Raw genomic sequence first — 20683 nt, 5'->3', positions numbered from 1 at the left:
GACGGAGCCTTCGAGGCGAATCGAAGGCTTTGAAACGTCAGCCGTCTCGGTACGGCAGCCCGTCAGGCCGCCCAGACGGTGCCGCTGGTGTCCCGAAATATCCCGCTAGATCAGAACCAGCCCCTCGGTGTATTGTATCTCCTTGGCGGCGCGCTAGAATGATGGTAGCGCGTCGCGCGACCTCTACAAGCTTACTTACTCCTTTTTTTTTTTTTTTATTCTTTGGGTAGAGGGCCGAACCTCCTACGAGGTCCCCGCGCAAAAGGGGCGCGCGGGGTATGTGAGACTCAACGATCTGCATGGTGTTGTGAGCAGACCGCGGGCCCAAGGATTTTAGGGCCCACCCACTAAACGACTCCCCTGCACTCTTACACCCGACGTCCGATCCCCTCCGCAACGCAAAACGAATCTTCCGTTCGCCACGGCGGCATCCGTCAGCTACTAGCGGTTCACAAGATCTATCTCACGATTAGTATTCTGTGTCATGACGCCTTCTATCACTATACTGAACTTCCCTCTCCAATTTATCTGCGTCTTTAGACGTAACGATAATATTAAAATTTGTCAAGTATTGGAACGGTTTAAATGCGTATACGGCGGTATTAGCAATAGTGAGGTTAGATGTACCTCACAGTTGACAACAAATCAAACCCAGTTTAGTTTGTCGTTGTAGTTTAACCTCATGGACCTCGTCGTCTCACCGCGTGGGGCTAAAATATGGTCACTAACTAATTATATGCCCGTTGGACCGATGACTTGCGGCGATATGCTGGGAGAGATTGGATGCGGAAGGCGGAGGATCGTTCATTGTAGCGGACTATGGGAGAGGCCTACATCCAGCAGTGGAAAGATACAGGCTGATGATGATGAACTAATTATTACGAAAACGCTTCACTGAGATTAATGTGACGGCCGTCGTCAAAAGTGGATTCCCGAAAAGAGAAGCGGCTCCACGTGTCGTCCTGCTTGATTATATTGTAATGACCAGTGACCTTGTTCTCCGCTCTCGCAAGCTTATAGGGACACCGCTTCTAAAGCTTCTAGAGAAGACACGGGGACAGCAGGAACAGGATGCGTGGCTCAACCTCACAAACCACGCAGCTCTAGTGTGGGCACGACTGTACCCAAGTTATGGAACCGACCCGTACGGGCGTAACTGAAATAGCCTCTTAAGCTACTTGAGAATAGGTAGGAAAAAAAAGAGATTTTTCGAATAAACTTCGCGGCGAGATTGCCGGTCTATGGAACGCCTCATCGTACAGGGAAGAGAGGATGGTACAAGAACACATGAGAGGTCGCCATTGCGGTAGACCGATCAAATAAAAACAGTTGGAGATCCACGAAATGAGTGGAGTAAGATGGTTTCGATCCGGGAAATGGCGGGACATCGTGAAACGCGTCTAGCCTGCCCCCACCAGTACCACGTGACGATCACAACCACTATGACAAAAGTGAAACGATTAAGAAAAATAATTTATAACTACTATAGGTACTTGAAGTATACGTTAATGTACTTGTAAAGACAATCATCAAATATGGCCTAGAATTATGTGTTGCAATTTTTTTTGTAAATTGGGGTTTTTGTTCACGTAATTTTAGGTAGTACTTCCTGTGATGATGATATTAGCATTCGTATTTTTTGTCAGCTGACATCGCGTTACTGGTTGGTACACAAACTGGAATTTGCGTTTAAATAAATATCGTTATAAGGAAAACATTTTGTTGTCTACTATTATATTATAATATACTGACTATATTTTGTTCATTAATATAATAGCGTTTTATCTCCGTTGAATCTCAGTCGGCCTTAATAGAATACTGATAGTGTGGTCAATTATCCATTTAAAATGCACTTTCGCCATAGATAATCTTATAGAATATTCTAGGAACTTCAAATTATTAGTATAAGTATTCAAGCATACCATACTCTCTGAAAGAGATCAAACATAATCAACCAGATTAAGATTAATAATAATAATAAACATTTATTTCAAACATAAATTAGGTACAAAAAAATAAAAACAAAGATAAGAAAAATAACGAGGCTTGGAAACGGTTACCGGCTCAGCAATGCAGTACAGTGCTAACAGTAACGAAACAATCGGTTTTTTTTTTTTTATGATTGAAAGTTTACTGGTGGCCCGAAGGCCTTTCCAGTTTCACCAGGACAGGTGGGCGAGCAAAGGCTCAGCCAAGAGGGGTGGGATTTGCTAACAACTGCCCGAGCGCCTCCGAAGGAGACCTAACAACTCAAGAGCAATTGTTTCGCGAATGAATCTACTACCGGATCGGAATCGCGACCCGCTGAGAAGATCCGGCGAGAAACTCAGCGGGCTGATGCATGGGTTAGGTTGCACGTCGACCTCTTTGTCGAGTTCGACGAGTACGGTTACCGGGGTCCCTAAGCCTGCCCCTAGTATTAGAGCTGAAGGCATCTAATGCAAAGGTTATTGGATCTGATGGATCCGTAAGGACGTGTCTAGGGCGTCGACGGTGACTGGCTCCTGCATGATCAGGATTCGGGGAGTAGTCAGCGGCGGCAACGATAAGGCGATTATCATGACGCATAGCCTTATCGAAGTATCGTTCCGACGCTGACTTCATGTGTTTCCGAATTGATTAGAGGCCCAGGTCGTCGTGTAGGTCAACGTTCCTCACGAACCACGGAGCCCCGACAGCTAACCTGCAAAAGCGGGATTGTAGGGATTGGAGGGTGTCTATGTGTGTGCGGGCCGTGTGAGCGAACACCACACTCGCGTAAGTCATGACGGGCCTTATGCAAGTTTTGTAAAGTGTCACCTTGTTCCGAAGGGACATTTTACTCCGCTTACAGATCATGGGGTAGAGTCTACCGAGAATAAACGCGGCACGATCATGGACTGATTTTATATGCGGGCGGAATGTCATCGATGCATCCAGGGTAACGCCCAGGTACTTGACCTTCCTGGCCCAGGGTATGGGTTGACTAAAGAGAGTAATCGGGGGTGTGAGATTCCTCCTCCTAATCCGGGAGGAAATCCGTGTGGAGCTTCCCCTCTGAAATAGCACCGCAGTACTTTTCGCTGGGTTGATGTCTATGCGCCATTTTCGGAACCACTGTCCTAGGGCTAGGGCTGCGCTCTGAAGCTTCTTCGCGAGTAGGGACTTATTTCTACTAGAATAGTAAACAGTCGTGTCGTCGGCGAATAAAGCTAAATGGGTCGGCGGCGACCGGGGAATATCGTTGACGAATAAGCTAAATAGGAGGGGTGAGAGGACAGAGCCTTGCGGGACTCCAGCTGTGAGAGGTCGTGAGGAGGAGCGGGTTCCCTCGACTCGATATCGAAAAGAGCGGTTCGACAAGAAGTCCCGTATGATGAGCACGAGACTATCCGGCACGCCCATGTTGAAAAGTTTGAAAATCAAACCATTGTGCCAGACTTTGTGGAACGCTTTTGCGACGTCGAAGAAGAGAGCTCCCGTGTATAACGGTTTTGGTCGATTAAGCCCCACAAGAATGTGCTCCGTGAGGCGGTGCACCTGTTGAACGCATGAGTGATTTGTACGGAATCCGAATTGTTCATCGATGAGAATGCCCTTGGATGAGACGAAGTCTCTAAGGCGTTTGTAGAGCAGACGCTCATACAGTTTGCCTAGAGACATGAGGAGGCTAATCGGGCGGTAGCTCGTCGGATGATTTTTTGGTTTACCGGGTTTATGTATGCCGATAACGTCCGCTTCTTTCCACACCGCGGGAAAGATACAGTTCGCCATAGCGGCATTGAAAATAGATGCCAACATCACGATGAGTTGGACGGGTAGAAGTTTAATAACGCGGTTAGATATACCGTCGGAACCGGGAGCCTTGCGAGGACGTAGGTCTTTGATCAAGTCTTTAACTTCTATCGGGGTGACGGGTGGTAACGCATCCGAGGGTGGCAAGGAGGCTCTGCGTTCTACCTCACTGTCTACTAATTCTACATGAACAGGGTCCACGGATTGAGTGCTGGGCGTGCACTGGGTTTGCAATATATCGGCCAGCAGCTCTGCTTTTTCGTCATCATCGAACGCCGCGAGTCGGCCTGAGGGGCCTACGAGGGGGGGCATAGTTACTACCGTATACGATTTGAGAGTACGAGCTAAGCGGTAGTAAGACCTTTGGGAGGGCGCGAGTCCTTCTAAGAAATCAGACCATCTGGCATCTCGGACTTCGGCGATGCGAGACTTTACGTCGCGTTGTAGGGCACGCATTCGAATACGATTTTCCGCGGTAGGATACCTGTCGTAGGCGCGTATCGAGGCGTTCTTAGCTCTAAGGAGTTCCCTAATATCGTCGGACAATTTGAAGCGGTGAAAGAAGTCCTCCGCTACAACTTGTTTCGATGACCTATCTAATGTCGAGGTGATGTGTGACGTTAAGATGTCTATGGCTTCAGCGTGTGCCAATCCACCACAGTCCTCGTGACGGGAACGGAATCGGGAGCGCGACCGAGCTTCATAACGACGGGACGGTGGTCTGAATCTAACTCTGAAACTACTTCGATCGAGTGTAAGCGCAGAGTTACGTTTTTTAATAACGCTATGTCGAGTATATCCGGGCGATGCGCGATATTTAGCGGGTAGTGAGTCGGGGTTAGCGGAGCGACGATATCGAAGGCGAGATCATCGACTAACGCGTCAAGCCGCCTGCCATTCGGGGTTGTGGTGTGTGAGTTCCACCTGATGTGTTTACAATTTAGGTCGCCCGCCAGAATGACAGAGCTCCCCATACCGAGCAGCGCCTCGAGATCACTGCTTAGAACGATCTTATCCGGTGGAAGATAAACGGACGCGATAACGATCGGCGCGTGTCCCGTCAGTGAGATTCGGCACACTGATGCTTCGATATTAGCGAGCGCGGGAGGATCGAGCGGGACGCAATGCAAGGCTCTTCTATAGTAAATGACGGTACCACCACCACGGGCAGAGAGCCTGTCGTTCCTGACCATGTTATAGTTCGCGATTTTAGGGTCACGGCGCGCGGGCTTAAGTAGGGTCTCCTGCACTAAAAAGAAATCAATTTGATGGTCACGCAAAAAGTCAGAAACCTGATCACGTTGATTTGCGAGACCGTAAGCGTTAAAAAATCCTATCGTTACGGATAGGGGCCTTATTCTACTTATATACGCCATTGATTACCGGCGGAGTGAGGGGAGGACGTACGTATTTAATACGACGCGTATACGTCGGCGTATTCCTGCACAACGGCGATAAAGTGTTGTGCAGTGGAGGCAGCGCGAATGGCGTCGCCCAAAGCGTTAACGCGCTCAAAGTTGATCGACTGAAAGAAGTCGATCGCTAAAGCGAGATTTTCGGACGCGGTCGGAGGGCAAGTCGCGGGAGAGGGACGAGTCGCGGGGGCGGGACGAATCGCGGAGGAGGGAGTTGTAGCCGTGTTCGTGTATGGCAGCGGTTTCGCCCAAGCCGAGACACTGGGCACCGCCGCCGGAACGAACGCTGGCTTAGCCTGCGACGCAGAGGGTGCCGAGGCTTTGATGTCTGGGCCGGAAGCTCGGAGGCGGTTTTGGCGGGCGACGCGGCGATTTATTTTCGGGGCCCGGGGGCATCCGCGGTAATTTGCGGGGTGACCCTGTGTTCGACACAGGACGCAGCTAGGCGGTTCCGTCGCGGTTTTTTGATCGCGAGTGCATAGGGCCGTGGCGTGATCGCCTAAACATTTGACGCATCGGGGGCGCGCGTGACAGTTACGGGAAGAGTGCCCGTACAATTGACAGTTATGGCACTGGTTAGGAGTGCCTTTTTTATGGGGGGCTTCGACAGCGATACCAGAGAGCCTACAGACGGTCTGTGTGTTAAAGATTTTCTTACCCTCGGGGGTAGGCTGGAGAGCGACTAGAACCATATTATATGGCTCCCTACCGCGACCGGTGTGCATACGGTGCACCGATTCACTGGTAGGCCTTGTTCTAACAGGTCGACTTTTACGAGCTCTACATCTAACTCTTTAGGGATTCCGCGTATTACAACGCGGAGTTCGCGCTCCTCCTGAAGCGTATAAGTGTGGAAGCTTATACGCTCCTTACGGAGGTAAGAGGTGAGGGCCCTATGGTCATCAGATGAATGCACCTTTATTTGGATGCCGTTCGCGAGGTTACGGGCATTCGTGAAATTGATATTTTTGGCCTTAAGGGCCAGGGAAACTCGATCCCAAGCTGCCTTCTCTTGAAGGATTACCGGAGGAGGGGACTGGGTTTTATTTTGTGCCACCGGACGCGGCGACGGACTGGCACGGGCTGGAGGCGCAACGGGAGCCTGGGGGCGGGGGCGCGACGCGTTCGCGGCTTTGCTAATTTAAGCGGCCGCGGGAGCTCGAGACTCCGCAGCACGCTTCTTACCCTTTTGTACCAGGGTAAATTCATCCGTCGATGAGGCGGGGGCGAGGTCGACCTCCATCTCCGAGTCAGAGTCGGAGGACGACGAGGAGGCGGGCGCAGGTGACCTACGAGCAGGTGTTTTGGAGGGCGCGACGGAGGCCGCGGATGATCGCACAGCTGGAACGGTGGCCACGGCGGACGACGCAGCAGTTTTACTCGCCAGTATAGGCGACGCGGGAACGGCAGGCACGACGGAGGCTGCGGTGCTCGATGCAGAAGCTTTGCACGCAGGTACAGGTGACGTAGGAGCAGCGAGGTCGGCGGAGTCCACGAGAGGGCTTGCTGTGTGGTCGGCCTTGAAGGCCAGAAACTCGGAAGTGAGCTTTGGGTAGCGAAGCCGGAGAAATTCCGCGAATACAGCGTCCATTATGGATACGTGCCCAGGTGGGGCTGCCCCGGGACTTTGAATACACTCGCCTTACGGCGAGGCCCCTAACTTCTCGGAACTGAGCGGTTCTATTGAACACAGGTGGCGATGCGGCGTGATTACTACAGGATAAAGAAAAAACACAACAAAACAAGCATAACAAAAAGAAACAAAACAAATAAACACTTCCTGGAAAGCGGTTTGTCGGCAGATGTACCACGAACACAGAAATAACAAAAAGAAACAAAACAAATAAAAACTTCCAGAAAAAACACTTGGTCGGCAGATGTACCACGAACAATGGCCGGGCTAACAAAAGCCGGGTGAACAAAGGGCGGGCGATCGAGTGGTCGATGGGCACGTCCGCACGTGACGGGTGCCTCTATCGGAATGACAATCGGTACTGCGGCGCTGACTTTCCGACGGCACCTGCGGCGTGACGCGCACACCAGCATCAGACCTACCAATCGTTATGCACTTGAGTATGAGTTCAGCAAATATTTACTTTTCCTTTTAAATTGGAACACGTTATACTTATTAAGATCTGGAGATCACTTGGAGAGGCCTATGTTCAGCAGTGGACAATGGACAGGCTGAGATGATGATGATGATACTTATTAAGGAAGCTAGATTTAAACAAACACAACAATGTAAAATATAAAAAAAAAGTTACAAAAAGGACAACAAAATGACATTAGATTAGGACTAAACAGCATGTCTTCAGCTCTGATAAACTCGGAAACTTTCCTTACGAGCCACGCTTGTGTGAGTCGAACTTCACAGCTGATGCGGAGTATTGCAGAAAGGAACATATTTTAGTTAAGGATGCAGCCGTTGTTAGAGGCTTAACCGTCTCCACAAAAAACATATTTTTAGACACCAAGTTTTTATGTCCTTGGTGGTAGATTGGTTCACTAATCAATACAAAAAACTCGCCATCTACCGTACTCACTAATTGAGTTTTAAACACAGTCTTTATGGAAGTTTTGTGGTTCCTTGATAATATTTCTCATATCTTACTGTATTATTTCCGACGTGGTCAGGGACGATATTATTATATCCTGAAAAGTAGTCAGGCAGAGACACAGAATTCTTTGATCTGATATTTAGAAATAATACAGAGAACAAATGACGCAGATATTAAATATTGGCCTGATTAAGATAACCAAACCTACGAATAAATAATTAGAACCAAACAGATATAATAATTATTAATAACAGAGTTAAGTTAATTAGGATCGCATATCTTTGGCCACGTTGCCCGCAGAGGTGTAGACAACTTGGAACGTCTGATGGTCACTGGAAAAGTAGAAGGAAAACGTCCTAGAGGCCGGAGCCCCAAACGTTGGTCCGACCAGATCTCCGAGCAAACCAGCGGACCACTTAGCGCTGCACTACACCAGGCAATTGACCGGAACCGATGGAGGCTGGCAGTCGACAAGCTCAAACGGAGTCACGATCCTCAGCAATGAGAGAGCGATGGAGAAGAAGAATACTAAAATGACGAATAAGTGAAGTGAGTAGAGTGAGAGTGAATAGACTTAGTAGAAGTGACAGAGTACCCGCATACTTCATTATTATAATTGAACTACTGTGTTCATTCATTTCCTTTTATTTCCGTTCCTGTGTTGCCTCCCTCATCCGCGATCTCCACGAGCGATGGTAACCTCTCACCATCAAATGTCCACGTATTGTGTTCGATGTTAATGAAATAAGATTGTAAATTAGGAACATACGAGCATCGAACGGTTTTAGTAGGCTTCTGTACTGTTTTCTTGATACCTACGGAACTTAAGAATATGATCGTATACAAAATAAGAAGTCTTCAAGTCAAGATGCACAATAGACTCGTATCATTTCAATACTGCACTCGACATGCCATAGGCGTGTTCGAGGCATCAAATAAAATGTTGAATATTTTCATGTTACTATTTATTTTTGGTGAGAGTTATGGTGTTATTTATAAATTGAATGGTAAGTTTTTTTTACTGCAGAGATTGTGTGGTGTAGGTACTTCTTAACTGTACGTGAATTAGTTATTGTATTTATTAGCTTTCTTCAAAAATAGGTATTTTCGATCAGCAAACCGAAAATTACATCAGCAATGCAGTAATCAACAAGTTCATAGGCAAACCTATCACTTGTAATTTCAACTCAATAAAATATAATTCATCTCTTGGCGACAAGACTATATCAGCCCCCAACTTAGGCTTAAGCAGAGTGGAGGCCCCGCACTCTCTGTTGGTGTCTTGTGTATTACCCATAATACAAGTTGGCAGGAGTGATGTTTCGCAACGATTGTTTGATTTCAGCAACCGAATACCACCGTATGCCAGCGTTATTTAAAATTGACAATTACGAAGACTGTTTGAGCAAACCAGAAGGGATATACTGTACTACCAATTTTGAAATTATAAAGGCTGCGCCAAACCCCGTTTATGATATGATAGTTGTGAGTAAAGGATAACAGTACAATTAAGACAGACTTAAAATAGTATTAACCTTTTGATGATTCATTGTAAGATAAATGGCTTTTTAAAGATATTTCATATCTGTGATATGGGTCCGGATGGGTCTAAGATACAAGTGAGGTACATCTGAAGTGGAGGTTAAATGTGGTCGCGACCTGAAGGATAAAACTCCCGGTAGGTTGGCAGCTACCAATTGTTTAAGAAGATACCTACTTTACACATGTTTGTGAACCAACTCAAGGATTTAAAAAAAGAGAATCTCATATAGCCTCATAGATCTTACTCTTATTTATCGGGTACATATCGTAGGTTTTTTCCAGCTGCAAGAAAGTAGACTATGAAATTAAAATCTCGACACTAAATTGTGAATATATCTTTACAGGAATTCTCCGAGCACACAGCGAAACATTACAATCATTCTAAACTTTTCTACGGCGTGTGCTTGTTTGATAATCGTAACCAAACAAACGTTTCAATCTGGGACCCGAAACAGTACGTTGAGGCCCATCTCAACGAATCGTTTTGGTCCGAGCATCGTTTAAAAACAAAAGTCATCGATGTATCGTGTTCCAATGAGAAGGAAGATTTCAAGTTGGATATCGGTGACGCAATTGTTGGCATCGCCTGTCTTATCTTAATTCTATTAAACGTAGTTGGAAGTTTTTGTGATTTATGTTTCGCCGATGGAACTAAAAAAAGTAAGTTACCGAAGAGGAAGCGCCACCAAGCGTTCCGAATAATACGAATGCAAGCATCTCCCTTGAGTTATTAGACGTATTCGTTGGCTTTAGAAAAGCGGTCCATTCTCGTTATTTTTAAATGCAGGTAGGTGGTAGTTATCTTGAGGTTGGCATGTTCGCCAATAGCCGCCACCATGTCGGCGGTCAGGTTTTCTGCCTATCTAAAGTAACGAAAACACTTTAGTTCGACATCAACGAAAACCTCGACTATAAGCTAACTGACGAAGACGACTGGTCTATTCGTTTGCGGCTATACCAGGACTCGAAGACAGTTTTGTAAAGTAAACATGTACATAACTCGCCAAAAATAAATAAAACACATGTTCACAAATAACTTCCACAATGACAGAATAACATCAAGTAATGAGACGAACAAAATTTATCGGTTATAACAATCTATGTTATAACAGCTGGCCTAGTGGCTGACGTGGTCACAGAAATCGGTACCAACCTGTCACTGATGAGAGTCGGATGTTTTGCGATGGAGCTCGATTTAATCGGTCCAACTCCTACATATACCTAATGCCATTAACCATATACATAAATATGTTTTAATACGATACGTAAATATCTTGTCAATATTTTCAGATAAGGATTGGTACCAATGTTTTTCAATACGATGCAACTGGCGTAGGCTAATTAAGCCATTTGACGAGAGCAACCCGCGGCTTCGTCCACTCAAATGTTTGAATGGTTTGAGGTAAATCTAATTTCCAAATGTTGTCCTACTTGCTAACTTTATTATTGTCACACATACCACCTAGCTAATGGATGATTTTTTTCATGGCTTTCATGGACCTCTACGTCCTACGGCACTCTACGTTCCACCCGATTGTAAGTGGTCACTGTCCCTCATGAACACCTTAACGGAAAGCTTAACTCACCAACTGCCGTCATTGGGAGATAAGTTTAAGTCTCAATATAATTTTAAAGCAACTATTCCACTATTTAATTTAGCATAAACGGAAACAAAATATCACTTAGTCAAGTATACATACCCACAAAAGCAACGAAAGAAGAAATAGAAAGTTTATTTATAAATACTTATAAACAAAACCACTAGGTACCCAAAAGTACAAAACGTAGGTACATATTGATGGGCGACTTAAGCGCAAAAATAAGTCAGCCTCGACAAGAATAATATACTTATTGATGAAATCAAATGGATATGGGCAGATAAAAAGAGGCCCTCCGTAATATATTTTGCTCTTTAAAATAAAACTGCAATTTTAAGCACTTTTAATAGTAAGTCGAACCGAAAATGGACTTTGTGTCCGCCAAACAGAGAATATAAAAATAAATTAGACTTCATCCAATCAAAAAGAAAAAGTAGTTGAGGCAATAAAAAAATGGACAAAAGCCCAGGCAAAAAAAACCCTGTAAAAACGGCCATTACTACCATCTCTTCTACGCACCCTTCTGTTTAACCGCATACTGGAAACCACAGAAAAAACACCTACTCAATGGACAGAGTCAGTCAGGGTTAATAGACGATGCACCTGAGCAAAACTGTCTAAAATTGGCCCAAGCTTTTCCATCAGCGGAAGAGTAACGCAAGGTGACAGCCCATCTCCGAAACTATTCATTGCCGTCTTGGAAGAAATAATGAGAAACTGGACTTTGAGAAATAAGAAATGAATATTAATGGCAACTACCTCGGTCACCTCCATTTCACTGATGATCTAGTGATGCTCTTAGAATCAGTTATACAATTAATAACAACTTATGATCCATTCACTAAACGAAGCCGGCCGAAAAAATTGTCTGCAAATTAACTTAAAAAAAACAATGCGTATGACGAATAACATAGAATCAAGCATCTCAGTTGATAATGAAGTACATGCATATACAGAAAAATACAACTACTTGGGAAAACAGGCTTTAATATAAAAAATAATGGTAAGAAGTAAAACAATAAATACAAAACACTTGGAATATGAAAGAAATGTTAAAAGTAATCTAATATATGTAACCTCTATACCATTAATCCTTAAAGAGGTTAATATGTTTTTTATATCATTCTTCTATAGATGACAAATAGAATTTCGATTAAAAAAACATTAGAACATTAGACATATAAAGAGCATTTTTGCAATATTAAAATATAAAAAGATATAAAAATAATGGTGAAGCAATAGCTTTAAATGTTGTTTTATAATGTATTTATTTATTGATATCAAAATACAGTTTAACTTTGTAAAACTATAGCAATTGAGTTGCTCTTATAAAGAGAAACAACATTTCTACAGCTAGTTACCAAGAAAAATGGATAAATTGAAATTCGAGTTCATGGTTAAAGCCAATGAAGATGTAAAAACAAATACTATTTGTGTAACGACAATCACGGATTTCGATGGCCGCACCTTTACGATCCCAGATAAGTTACAACCTGTAAAATTACATGATAAAATAGTACAGACCGAAATCTTTCAGAAAGTAAAGGCTACATTACAAAAACGGCATGAGAAACGACAGGTGTGGATATCCATGAACCCACAGATGAAGGCTGTTTATTGTGATGAAGATGGAAATAAGCAATTTATGGGATACCTATTGGAGGAACAAACAAAACCACAAACTTCAACAACCGGAATTTCGGAAGAATCTCTAGCAAGAATTATAGAAAAAATTTCTGAAATAAAAAAAGATTCGTCAAAATCATTTAATACAGGGAGAATGGCAGAAAAAATTGTCATAGAAAAATTCAACAGCAAGATTACTAATGTGTCCCAGTGGATGACTACCTTTGAAGCAGAATGTGCCCGTATAGGAATAGAAGAAGATGAAAAAAAAATTGAAATCTTTAGGTTATTTATAGAGGGTTCTTGTTTAGACTGGTATAGTTCCATGCTTATAAAGCATACAATGAATTCGGAATGGGTAACGTGGAAAAATAATTTTTGTAGAACATATGCCGATAAGAGTTGGTCTCCAATCAGGTATGCGATGTTATTTAAATACAGGCAGGGTTCATTACTGGAGTATGCGGTAAAGAAAGAGAGATTACTATTAGAGATAAATAAGTCCATAGATAAACTCACTCTAATTGATCTAATTGCCACGGGATTACCAAATTTTATTGCAGATAAGATTGATAGGAATAGTTTAAAGGAAACTGAAGACTTATTTAATAATTTAAGAAGCTTAGAACATAGGGTAAAGAAAAAAACGTTTGATAAAATGATAAGTATTCCCGAACGTAAGCTTAAAGAGAATAATATAAAGCCCTTAGTTAGTCCGTGTAAAATTTGTGAAAAGCAGAATAAAGGGATACGTTACCACCCTGAATCCAAATGTTGGTTCAAAGTTAAAAATGATGATAGGCCAAAAAAAGCCCAAATAAGGAGTGTTAACAATTCTGAATTAGAGATGGAATTAAAAGAAATTGATCCAAAATATTTACTGCAGGGAAAAAACGTTGATATTCTACCAGATGAACTGAAACAGAATATAACAGATAGTTATATATTGCGAGACAGAAAAATTGCTTTAGAAAATAGTATAAAATCTCATAATTATAATAAAGAAAGGTTTGATAAAAACAGAAAACATGAACTAAAAGTTGGTGATTTGGTATTTGTTGAAAACGGAAACCGATTAAACCGAAAAAAACTAGATGAATTGAAAATAGGACCTTATCAAATTGTAGACAAAATATCCAACACAATTTATAAAGTAAACACAGGTCATAGAAAGTCTGAGTCAAATCTCTTTCATATTACCAAACTTATTCCAGTAATGGAGTAGTTTATTAAATAAGACTTTACAATTTTAAGGGGGGGAGATGTAACCTCTATACCATTAATCCTTAAAGAGGTTAATATGTTTTTTATATCATTCTTCTATAGATGACAAATAGAATTTCGATTAAAAAAACATTAGAACATTAGACATATAAAGAGCATTTTTGCAATATTAAAATATAAAAAGATATAAAAATAATGGTGAAGCAATAGCTTTAAATGTTGTTTCTCTTTATAAGAGCAACTCAATTGCTATAGTTTTACAAAGTTAAACTGTATTTTGATATCAATAAATAAATACATTATATATATAAAATTCTCGTGTCACAATGTTCGTTCCCATACTCCTCCGAAACCGCTTGACCGATTCTCATGAAATTTTTTATGCGTATTCAGTAAGCCTGAGAATCGGCTACTATCTATTTTTCATACCCCTAAGTGATTAGGGTTGTCCATACCTAACATAATTTTTTTTATTTGGACTTTTTTTTTTGTTATAATGAGGTATTATGTGGTTGAATGAGGTTTTGTTATTTTTATTATATATTCCCTCATCGTTCACAGCACTACATACCTCTTTCACTCATTTACCACATCCTTACACACTTACAATAAGTTAGTTTTTTTTTCTACACTAGAAATTCCCTAGAAATCTTATATATGGCAAAACAATGTTTGCCGGGTCAGCTAGTATGCCAATAAATATTAAACTCAAAGCGGTAAGCACATGTCCTCCACCGTGCCTAACTTATGTTGGTCAGACCAGAAATTTACTAGTACAATTAGGAATATAATTACCAGTTGCCAATGAGGCTTGGAACGTAGTATGCTGAACATTAATAAAAAAACAAAAAATAAGACACATAAAAAAAGTAAATCAAGCCACCGATGCTCTAAAACATACGTAAAACCTTAAATAGAAAAAGGCGGGTCAAGTAGAAAATTAACCCAAGGAGTCACTTCGCGGAATGGTCCAGGGGAAAGCGACAGAGAACATTGGCACATAAGATAGCAGAATGACATCACAAGGACAGCGAGCCTAAACTAGATTCTATACATGTGGCCCAGAATAGGGATCAATGATTTTCTTAGGAGGCCTTCACCCGAGGAGGGGTCTTGCAAATAAACGCATGTTGAAAACTAGTTGAAACATTATTTTCATATACCTACTGCCATTAGTTTGCAAGAAATATAAAAGCTTTATATTATTTATTTATATAACAACACATCCAAAACTTTTTGAATTAAATGGGTTTATACGAGACATATTACATAATTCTAATCAGATCGCTTCGGTTTTCAGGAGTGTATTAATGTGTTTGGTGATAATGGTACATGCAATCCTTCCAGTCTTCATATGTAACAATAATCCGAGATATTTGGAGCAGGTTTGTTGTATTTCTGTTTATATAGATAGTTCGTTTATATCCTTCACCACGAAAACTAGTGTTCTAAACGTCAGAAACAAATGACAATAAAAACCGCGAGAATGAGCTGTAAAATTTGTTTTAATACGAGTAATGTCTATGACTCGCAAATATCGAAAAAAATACTAGGAAGGCATTTGTTTCTATCTTCCCTTTTGTAAGTCAAACATATAAAATAGAGCCAGCGGTATGCAACGTCGTGTAAGTTTAAGTAGGTACATTAAAATTTGAACCTATACTATAGTAGAATTATTTTGTCCGTGCAGTTTGGGTCATAAAAAATCGGAGCGTTGAAGCGAGTATTTCTATCTCTCTTCCACTCACGAGCCTTATGGACGGGCATAGTGATGCGCATTATTGTTGTCGAATAAGCGCTATCGATAGTGTATTTAGTTTTGTCATTTTGTGGGTTAGTGATAAAAATGAAAGAAAAATCACTAATCGAACACTTATACCACATATCGCCGCAGCAAGTGAACGAGAACGGCAGAAATTAACACTTTGTAACTTTTCGGAATCTATTCTCATTTCAGCGAAAATTTTTAACACATTGTTGATAATAACACGTGCTTGTGCTTGTATATTTTTGCCAGCAAGCAAAATATTTGAATAAATTCTGCCGTTTTGGTACAAAACAAAGGAGTAGCCATTGTGTCACTAAAGAAATTCAGAGAACGAATGCACAAAATCACATTTCTCTTCGACATTTGTACTATAATTTGAAGGTAGGTACAACAAATGACTCATAACATAACAATGTCTCACCACCCTTCGTATACCGCCCCGCCGGCGCCGGCGTGTACCTGCCTTCGATGACCCATTTATTTTTATCGATAATGGCGTTGCGCCCGCGCAACATGCTTACCGCCCTAGCCGGGCTATGTTTTATGACCCAAACTGCACGGACAAAATAATTATACTAGCAGCTTTTTCAATCAGTAGTTAATTGTTGTTTTTTTAAGGACTTAAAAAAATAAAGTCTAAGAAGTAAACCTAAAGAAAATGATCCAATAGCAAACCTCTATGATTTTTTTAATACAGAGATTTACATCGCATACCCTGGTTTAAAAATTAAAGCCAGCCTAGAACTGAAGAACTCTTTTACATGTTGTAGACCTTTTAAGTGAAAATAGCCTTTATGGTTTCTGGGGCCAATACCTTAAAATAAATGATTGTACTGTAGAAGAGCAAGATCATTTCGATGCCTCCAATGAACACTACTCTAACTCAAATTTTTTAATTTTCGTTTTTCACGCAAATCGCTTCACTATTTTAAAAGTAGGTATTACAAATCACTATTGTTTTTGATGGGGTTCGAAGCAAGAGTAAATCAGCTAGTTACACAAGAAAAAACCATAAATATATCTGCAATAATAAAGATTTTATCAACTTTTTTCGTTTAAACGCTCCTCCTGTAAACCTACGAATTTGGAGTTAGAGTAGTGTTCATTGGAGGCATCGATTTATTGTAGTCATATCAACGGTGGGCAATCTTGTCTCTTGTCTCTTGTCTCTCAGTCTCTCAGTCTCCTGGCAATAACCCTGGGATTGCTCACGCCTGTGAACGACGGTGACCACAAAATAAAACCGACTATTTATCTTCTTTGTTTTTAAACGATGGCACACATCATTCAGTTTATTAGTATCTCCACTTGCAGCTTTATGATAACATCTACTATCATCTACTATTCAATGGTACATTGATTATACAGCTTTTCATTATAATATCTGGATTCCTGCTCTCATACAACCTGCAAATATATGAAGAGAGTCATGAGATTAACTGGAAAATTCTACCAAAACAGACTTTGCTGAGATGGTTGCGGTAAGCCTTTTTTGCTTTTAATTTAATGTCCGTCTACTCCCATTAATGGAAATAAAATAAAATATTGATTGTGATACCTTTGGTCAGGTATTCCAGAGGTATGATCACAACGCCTACAGCAAACAGCAGTCTGTAGCAACTCGTAGACTGCAAGCTACATTAATGATCAGTCTCTACAAAATTTAATTTTATGATGCTGTACATACAGTCTAGACAGTCTAGTCCGGTCAATTTAGACATTCGAAGTTACATAAAGTCCCAACAAGCTGAATTTCTGTGAAATTGTTCAAAACATAATTATAAACAATATCTAGAAGTTCCCCATCATTCCCCTGTAAGGAAAAATTTTATTCAAGGTCAAAGGTCAAAAAAAAGATTTTCAGCAAAACGGTAAGTTTTATCATAAAAGTACCTCAGACAAAAATTGTAAATCATAAAATTATCTATAAAAAATGTATCAATACTTTTTTTCTTACGAGCCACCGTTTCTGAGATATAACGATTCAAAAAGTTATAAAAGTTGTTATCGTCATAATATGCACACGTTTCCACGACACCTATGAGGTAGTGTACATAGCGCGTTTTTTTAACGTGGTTTATCCAGTAGGCCTACTCCACGGGTCAGTTGTGATCCTGTTTAATGTAAAACTATTGCATAATAACGGAAATTTTCAAAGATTGGGAAATATAAAAATGATGTAAATTTAAAAAAAGTGTTGAAGTTTATTCGTCTTATTCGTAAGTTTCAAATTCTTGTTCTTCTTCTTGATCTTCTTCTTGTTCTTCTTCTCCTGCTTCTTCTTCATCTTCATTTTGGATGCAAGTAAATTGCGTCAATAGCGATGTATCGCATGATACTTCGTCGGAGCCAAACGAATTCTCCATTGTTTGTGATTCAATATTAGAGCACGACCGGCCTTGAAAATTTGTGCATGCCAAAGAACAAGACAGTCCGACTTTTTTGCAACCACATTTAGCACTGCATCCCTTTTTGCAGTTGCAAAAAATAGTGTTCAGCAGTTTTTCCGGCGCAGGTGGAATTAAAGTTTGAACTGGCTCTAATATATTGTTGACCAACTTCCAACCCCAGTCTGTAGGGTCTAGCTGATAACCAAGCCACACTTGAACTTGGTAATATACTCGAAAAAGATGTTGGTGAGCAGCAACTGAGGTTGGAGGAAGACAAGCTAATTGAACTTGTTTTTTATTTTTAGTATTTTTAACGAAACATGCATATCGATGCTTATCTAAACAGGTAGTTTTTTAGGAGCTTATTATATATAGCTATTATATATATTATATAAAATATAACAACTCTAGATGTATATACGTGGCGTACTCATGCATATTATGACGATAACAACTTTTATAACTTTTTGAATCGTTATATCTCAGAAACGGTGGCTCGTAAGAAAAAAAGTATTGATACATTTTTTATAGATAATTTTATGATCTACAATTTTTGTCTGAGGTACTTTTATGATAAAACTTACCGTTTTGCTGAAAATAGCGAAAAACTCATTTTTTTGACCTTTGACCTTGAACAAAAAAAATTCCTTACAGGGGAATGATGGGGAACTTCTAGACATTGTTTATAATTATATTTTGAACAATTTCACTGAAATTCAGCTTGTTGGGACTTTATGTAACTTCACTCTCATTTTTTGGTCTAAATTGACCGGACTAGTCATGCAGTTCTGGTTAGGTAAAAAGGTTCTGGTAAAATATTCTTATATTAGCCGTCAGAGAATTAAAAAAGTAGATCAAATGAATAATTAGCCAATTACAATACGGTATTGTAATTGATATGCCAATACAAACATATAAGTTTTAGTTTTAATCATTCATTTCAAATGATTATTCTTAAAGCGAAAAAAAAATCCTTAATGGTAGACAATAAGTAAATTATAATATCACAATAAACCATTTATACTAATATTATCGAGCTGTCCTAACACATAGTCCTAACAAACTTTTCGATAAATACAAATAAAAAATGGCCCAAAATTTACAGTACAAAAATAAGAATGTGTACTTTAAAAATGATGAATATTATAAAAAGAAAAACCACTTTAAGTTATTTTTAAAATTATTAGATGTGATGTTTCACATTTGATGGTAGACTAGTCAATATTGAGTAACGTCAAGGTCAAAAATTATAATCCTCCGAATAAAGCATAAACCTTCATTAGTGGAAATAGTTATTATTTTAACACATGTGACTTTTCTCAAAATTTACCATTCTAGCTTATAATTTCATCTTTTCCAGGCTTACTCCACCATATGCCTTAATATTAGCACTAACATCGACTTGGATGAGACATATCAATACAGGACCATTCTGGCATGTAAGTTTTATAGTAGTCATGCCCATTCTTCATTCATGATTTATTAAAATAAAGTCAGTTTGCTTCCGCTTACTCCATGTTCTAACTCCACGACTGCAAGGTGCTCTCCACTCACCAGGTTAAAAAAAAAAGGAACCGTCAAAGAAACAAAGCAATAAAACGACTACCCGTCAGCAAGCATAGTATATTCATGTTCTACCCTTAAATTGCTAGTATTCAATGGGTGAATTATGATGGCATATTCCAAACAAAACCGAGAACAGAGTAATCAACAAATTCTGATAATAATGTAAACTTTCAAGAGGTCAACAGTTAATTACCTGACTTCAGCTTACTGGTTGGAGTCAGCAGACGAGGAATGTCAGAGTTGAACTGACTAAAGCCAACTTTGCTTCAACAAAATGCATCAAAGCCTCAAATGAGACAAAACTCTACCGAGGTTTGATCTTGCCCAATATGTTATAATCTTAATGATTTCATTGCAGGAGATGGCTGTGTCCGAAATACGTGATTGCAGAAAATATTGGTGGCAACATCTCTTGTACATCCACAACTACATTGACAATACAGACTGCTTGGTACAATCTTGGTACATTAATTGTATTATAAATGTAATAAGAAATAAAACCCAGGGTTCGGAATAACGCAAAGTTCTTTTAAAGCGTACAGGTTTCGATTCCATTAGAACTACATCTACTATTACTCCAATACGAGCTACAATAGAGTGTTTATTCGTATTTATATACATCGGTTTTTTTTCTATTACATGTAACAATAAGACTTACCTATCATCTTCTCAAGAATAGGCCGATACACCTGGGTATCGACAAAACATTCGTGTTTTTATACCTACATATTTCAAAACGCAATGTTTTCATTCAACTTGCTAACTAACTAACATCCTGAGAAAGGTTCACGGAATCTAGACAATGGACAACTGCTTTATTGAGAAGCATCTGAAGAGCTTGAACCAGAAACTCCGCCATTCTGGATCTATTCCCCTGGTCCACTTTACAATAGAAAATATAATGTTTATAAATAAATATAACATAGTGGTACCTTACATATAAATATAATGTTTATAGGTATATGTATAAATTTAATGTATTCAATTAAGAATAGAATTCAACAGTTAATAAACCACAGTTATTACACATTTAAACCCGAAGAAACACTAATTTAAACAAAATAAAACAAATCATACAACTTCACTCCTCGCGTTCCCGCCAAAAAGTCCTATTATTTTGGCTAATCTTTAGTGCATAGAGCAATTATTAGTCATAGACAACCATGGGCTTAATTCACCTATATTTTTCTTTAGACATTGGCTTATGAGCCATTAGTCAGGC

The 20683-nt window shown here is 40.2% G+C and overlaps 1 protein-coding gene across 5 annotated transcripts in view; it reads left to right on the top strand.

Moving 5' to 3' along the window:
• Positions 1-8600: 8600 nt before the first annotated feature.
• The window catches only part of LOC105841634 (nose resistant to fluoxetine protein 6), a 16572-nt gene continuing 4489 nt past the window's right edge, over positions 8601-20683 (top strand). For 2 of the 5 annotated variants that reach the window (XM_062673858.1, XM_038017767.2), the window contains exons 1-8: positions 8601-8754; positions 9093-9232; positions 9634-9949; positions 10580-10691; positions 15038-15122; positions 16820-16986; positions 19256-19334; positions 19820-19923. In XM_062673858.1, the coding sequence (XP_062529842.1) occupies positions 8616-8754; positions 9093-9232; positions 9634-9949; positions 10580-10691; positions 15038-15122; positions 16820-16986; positions 19256-19334; positions 19820-19923 (1142 nt within the window). In that variant the 5' untranslated portion in view covers positions 8601-8615. Of the gene's footprint in view, positions 8755-9092; positions 9233-9633; positions 9950-10579; positions 10692-11963; positions 12799-15037; positions 15123-16819; positions 16987-19255; positions 19335-19819; positions 19924-20683 lie in introns of those variants that run through there. The other 3 variants (XM_062673856.1, XM_062673859.1, XM_062673857.1) reach the window with 3 other exon arrangements.

Source organism: Bombyx mori, chromosome 19, assembly GCF_030269925.1.
Source record: "Bombyx mori chromosome 19, ASM3026992v2".
Classification (NCBI taxonomy): domain Eukaryota; kingdom Metazoa; phylum Arthropoda; class Insecta; order Lepidoptera; family Bombycidae; genus Bombyx; species Bombyx mori.
The sequence above is the reverse complement of the archived record's forward strand: the minus strand, read 5'-3'. Positions and strand labels throughout refer to the sequence as shown.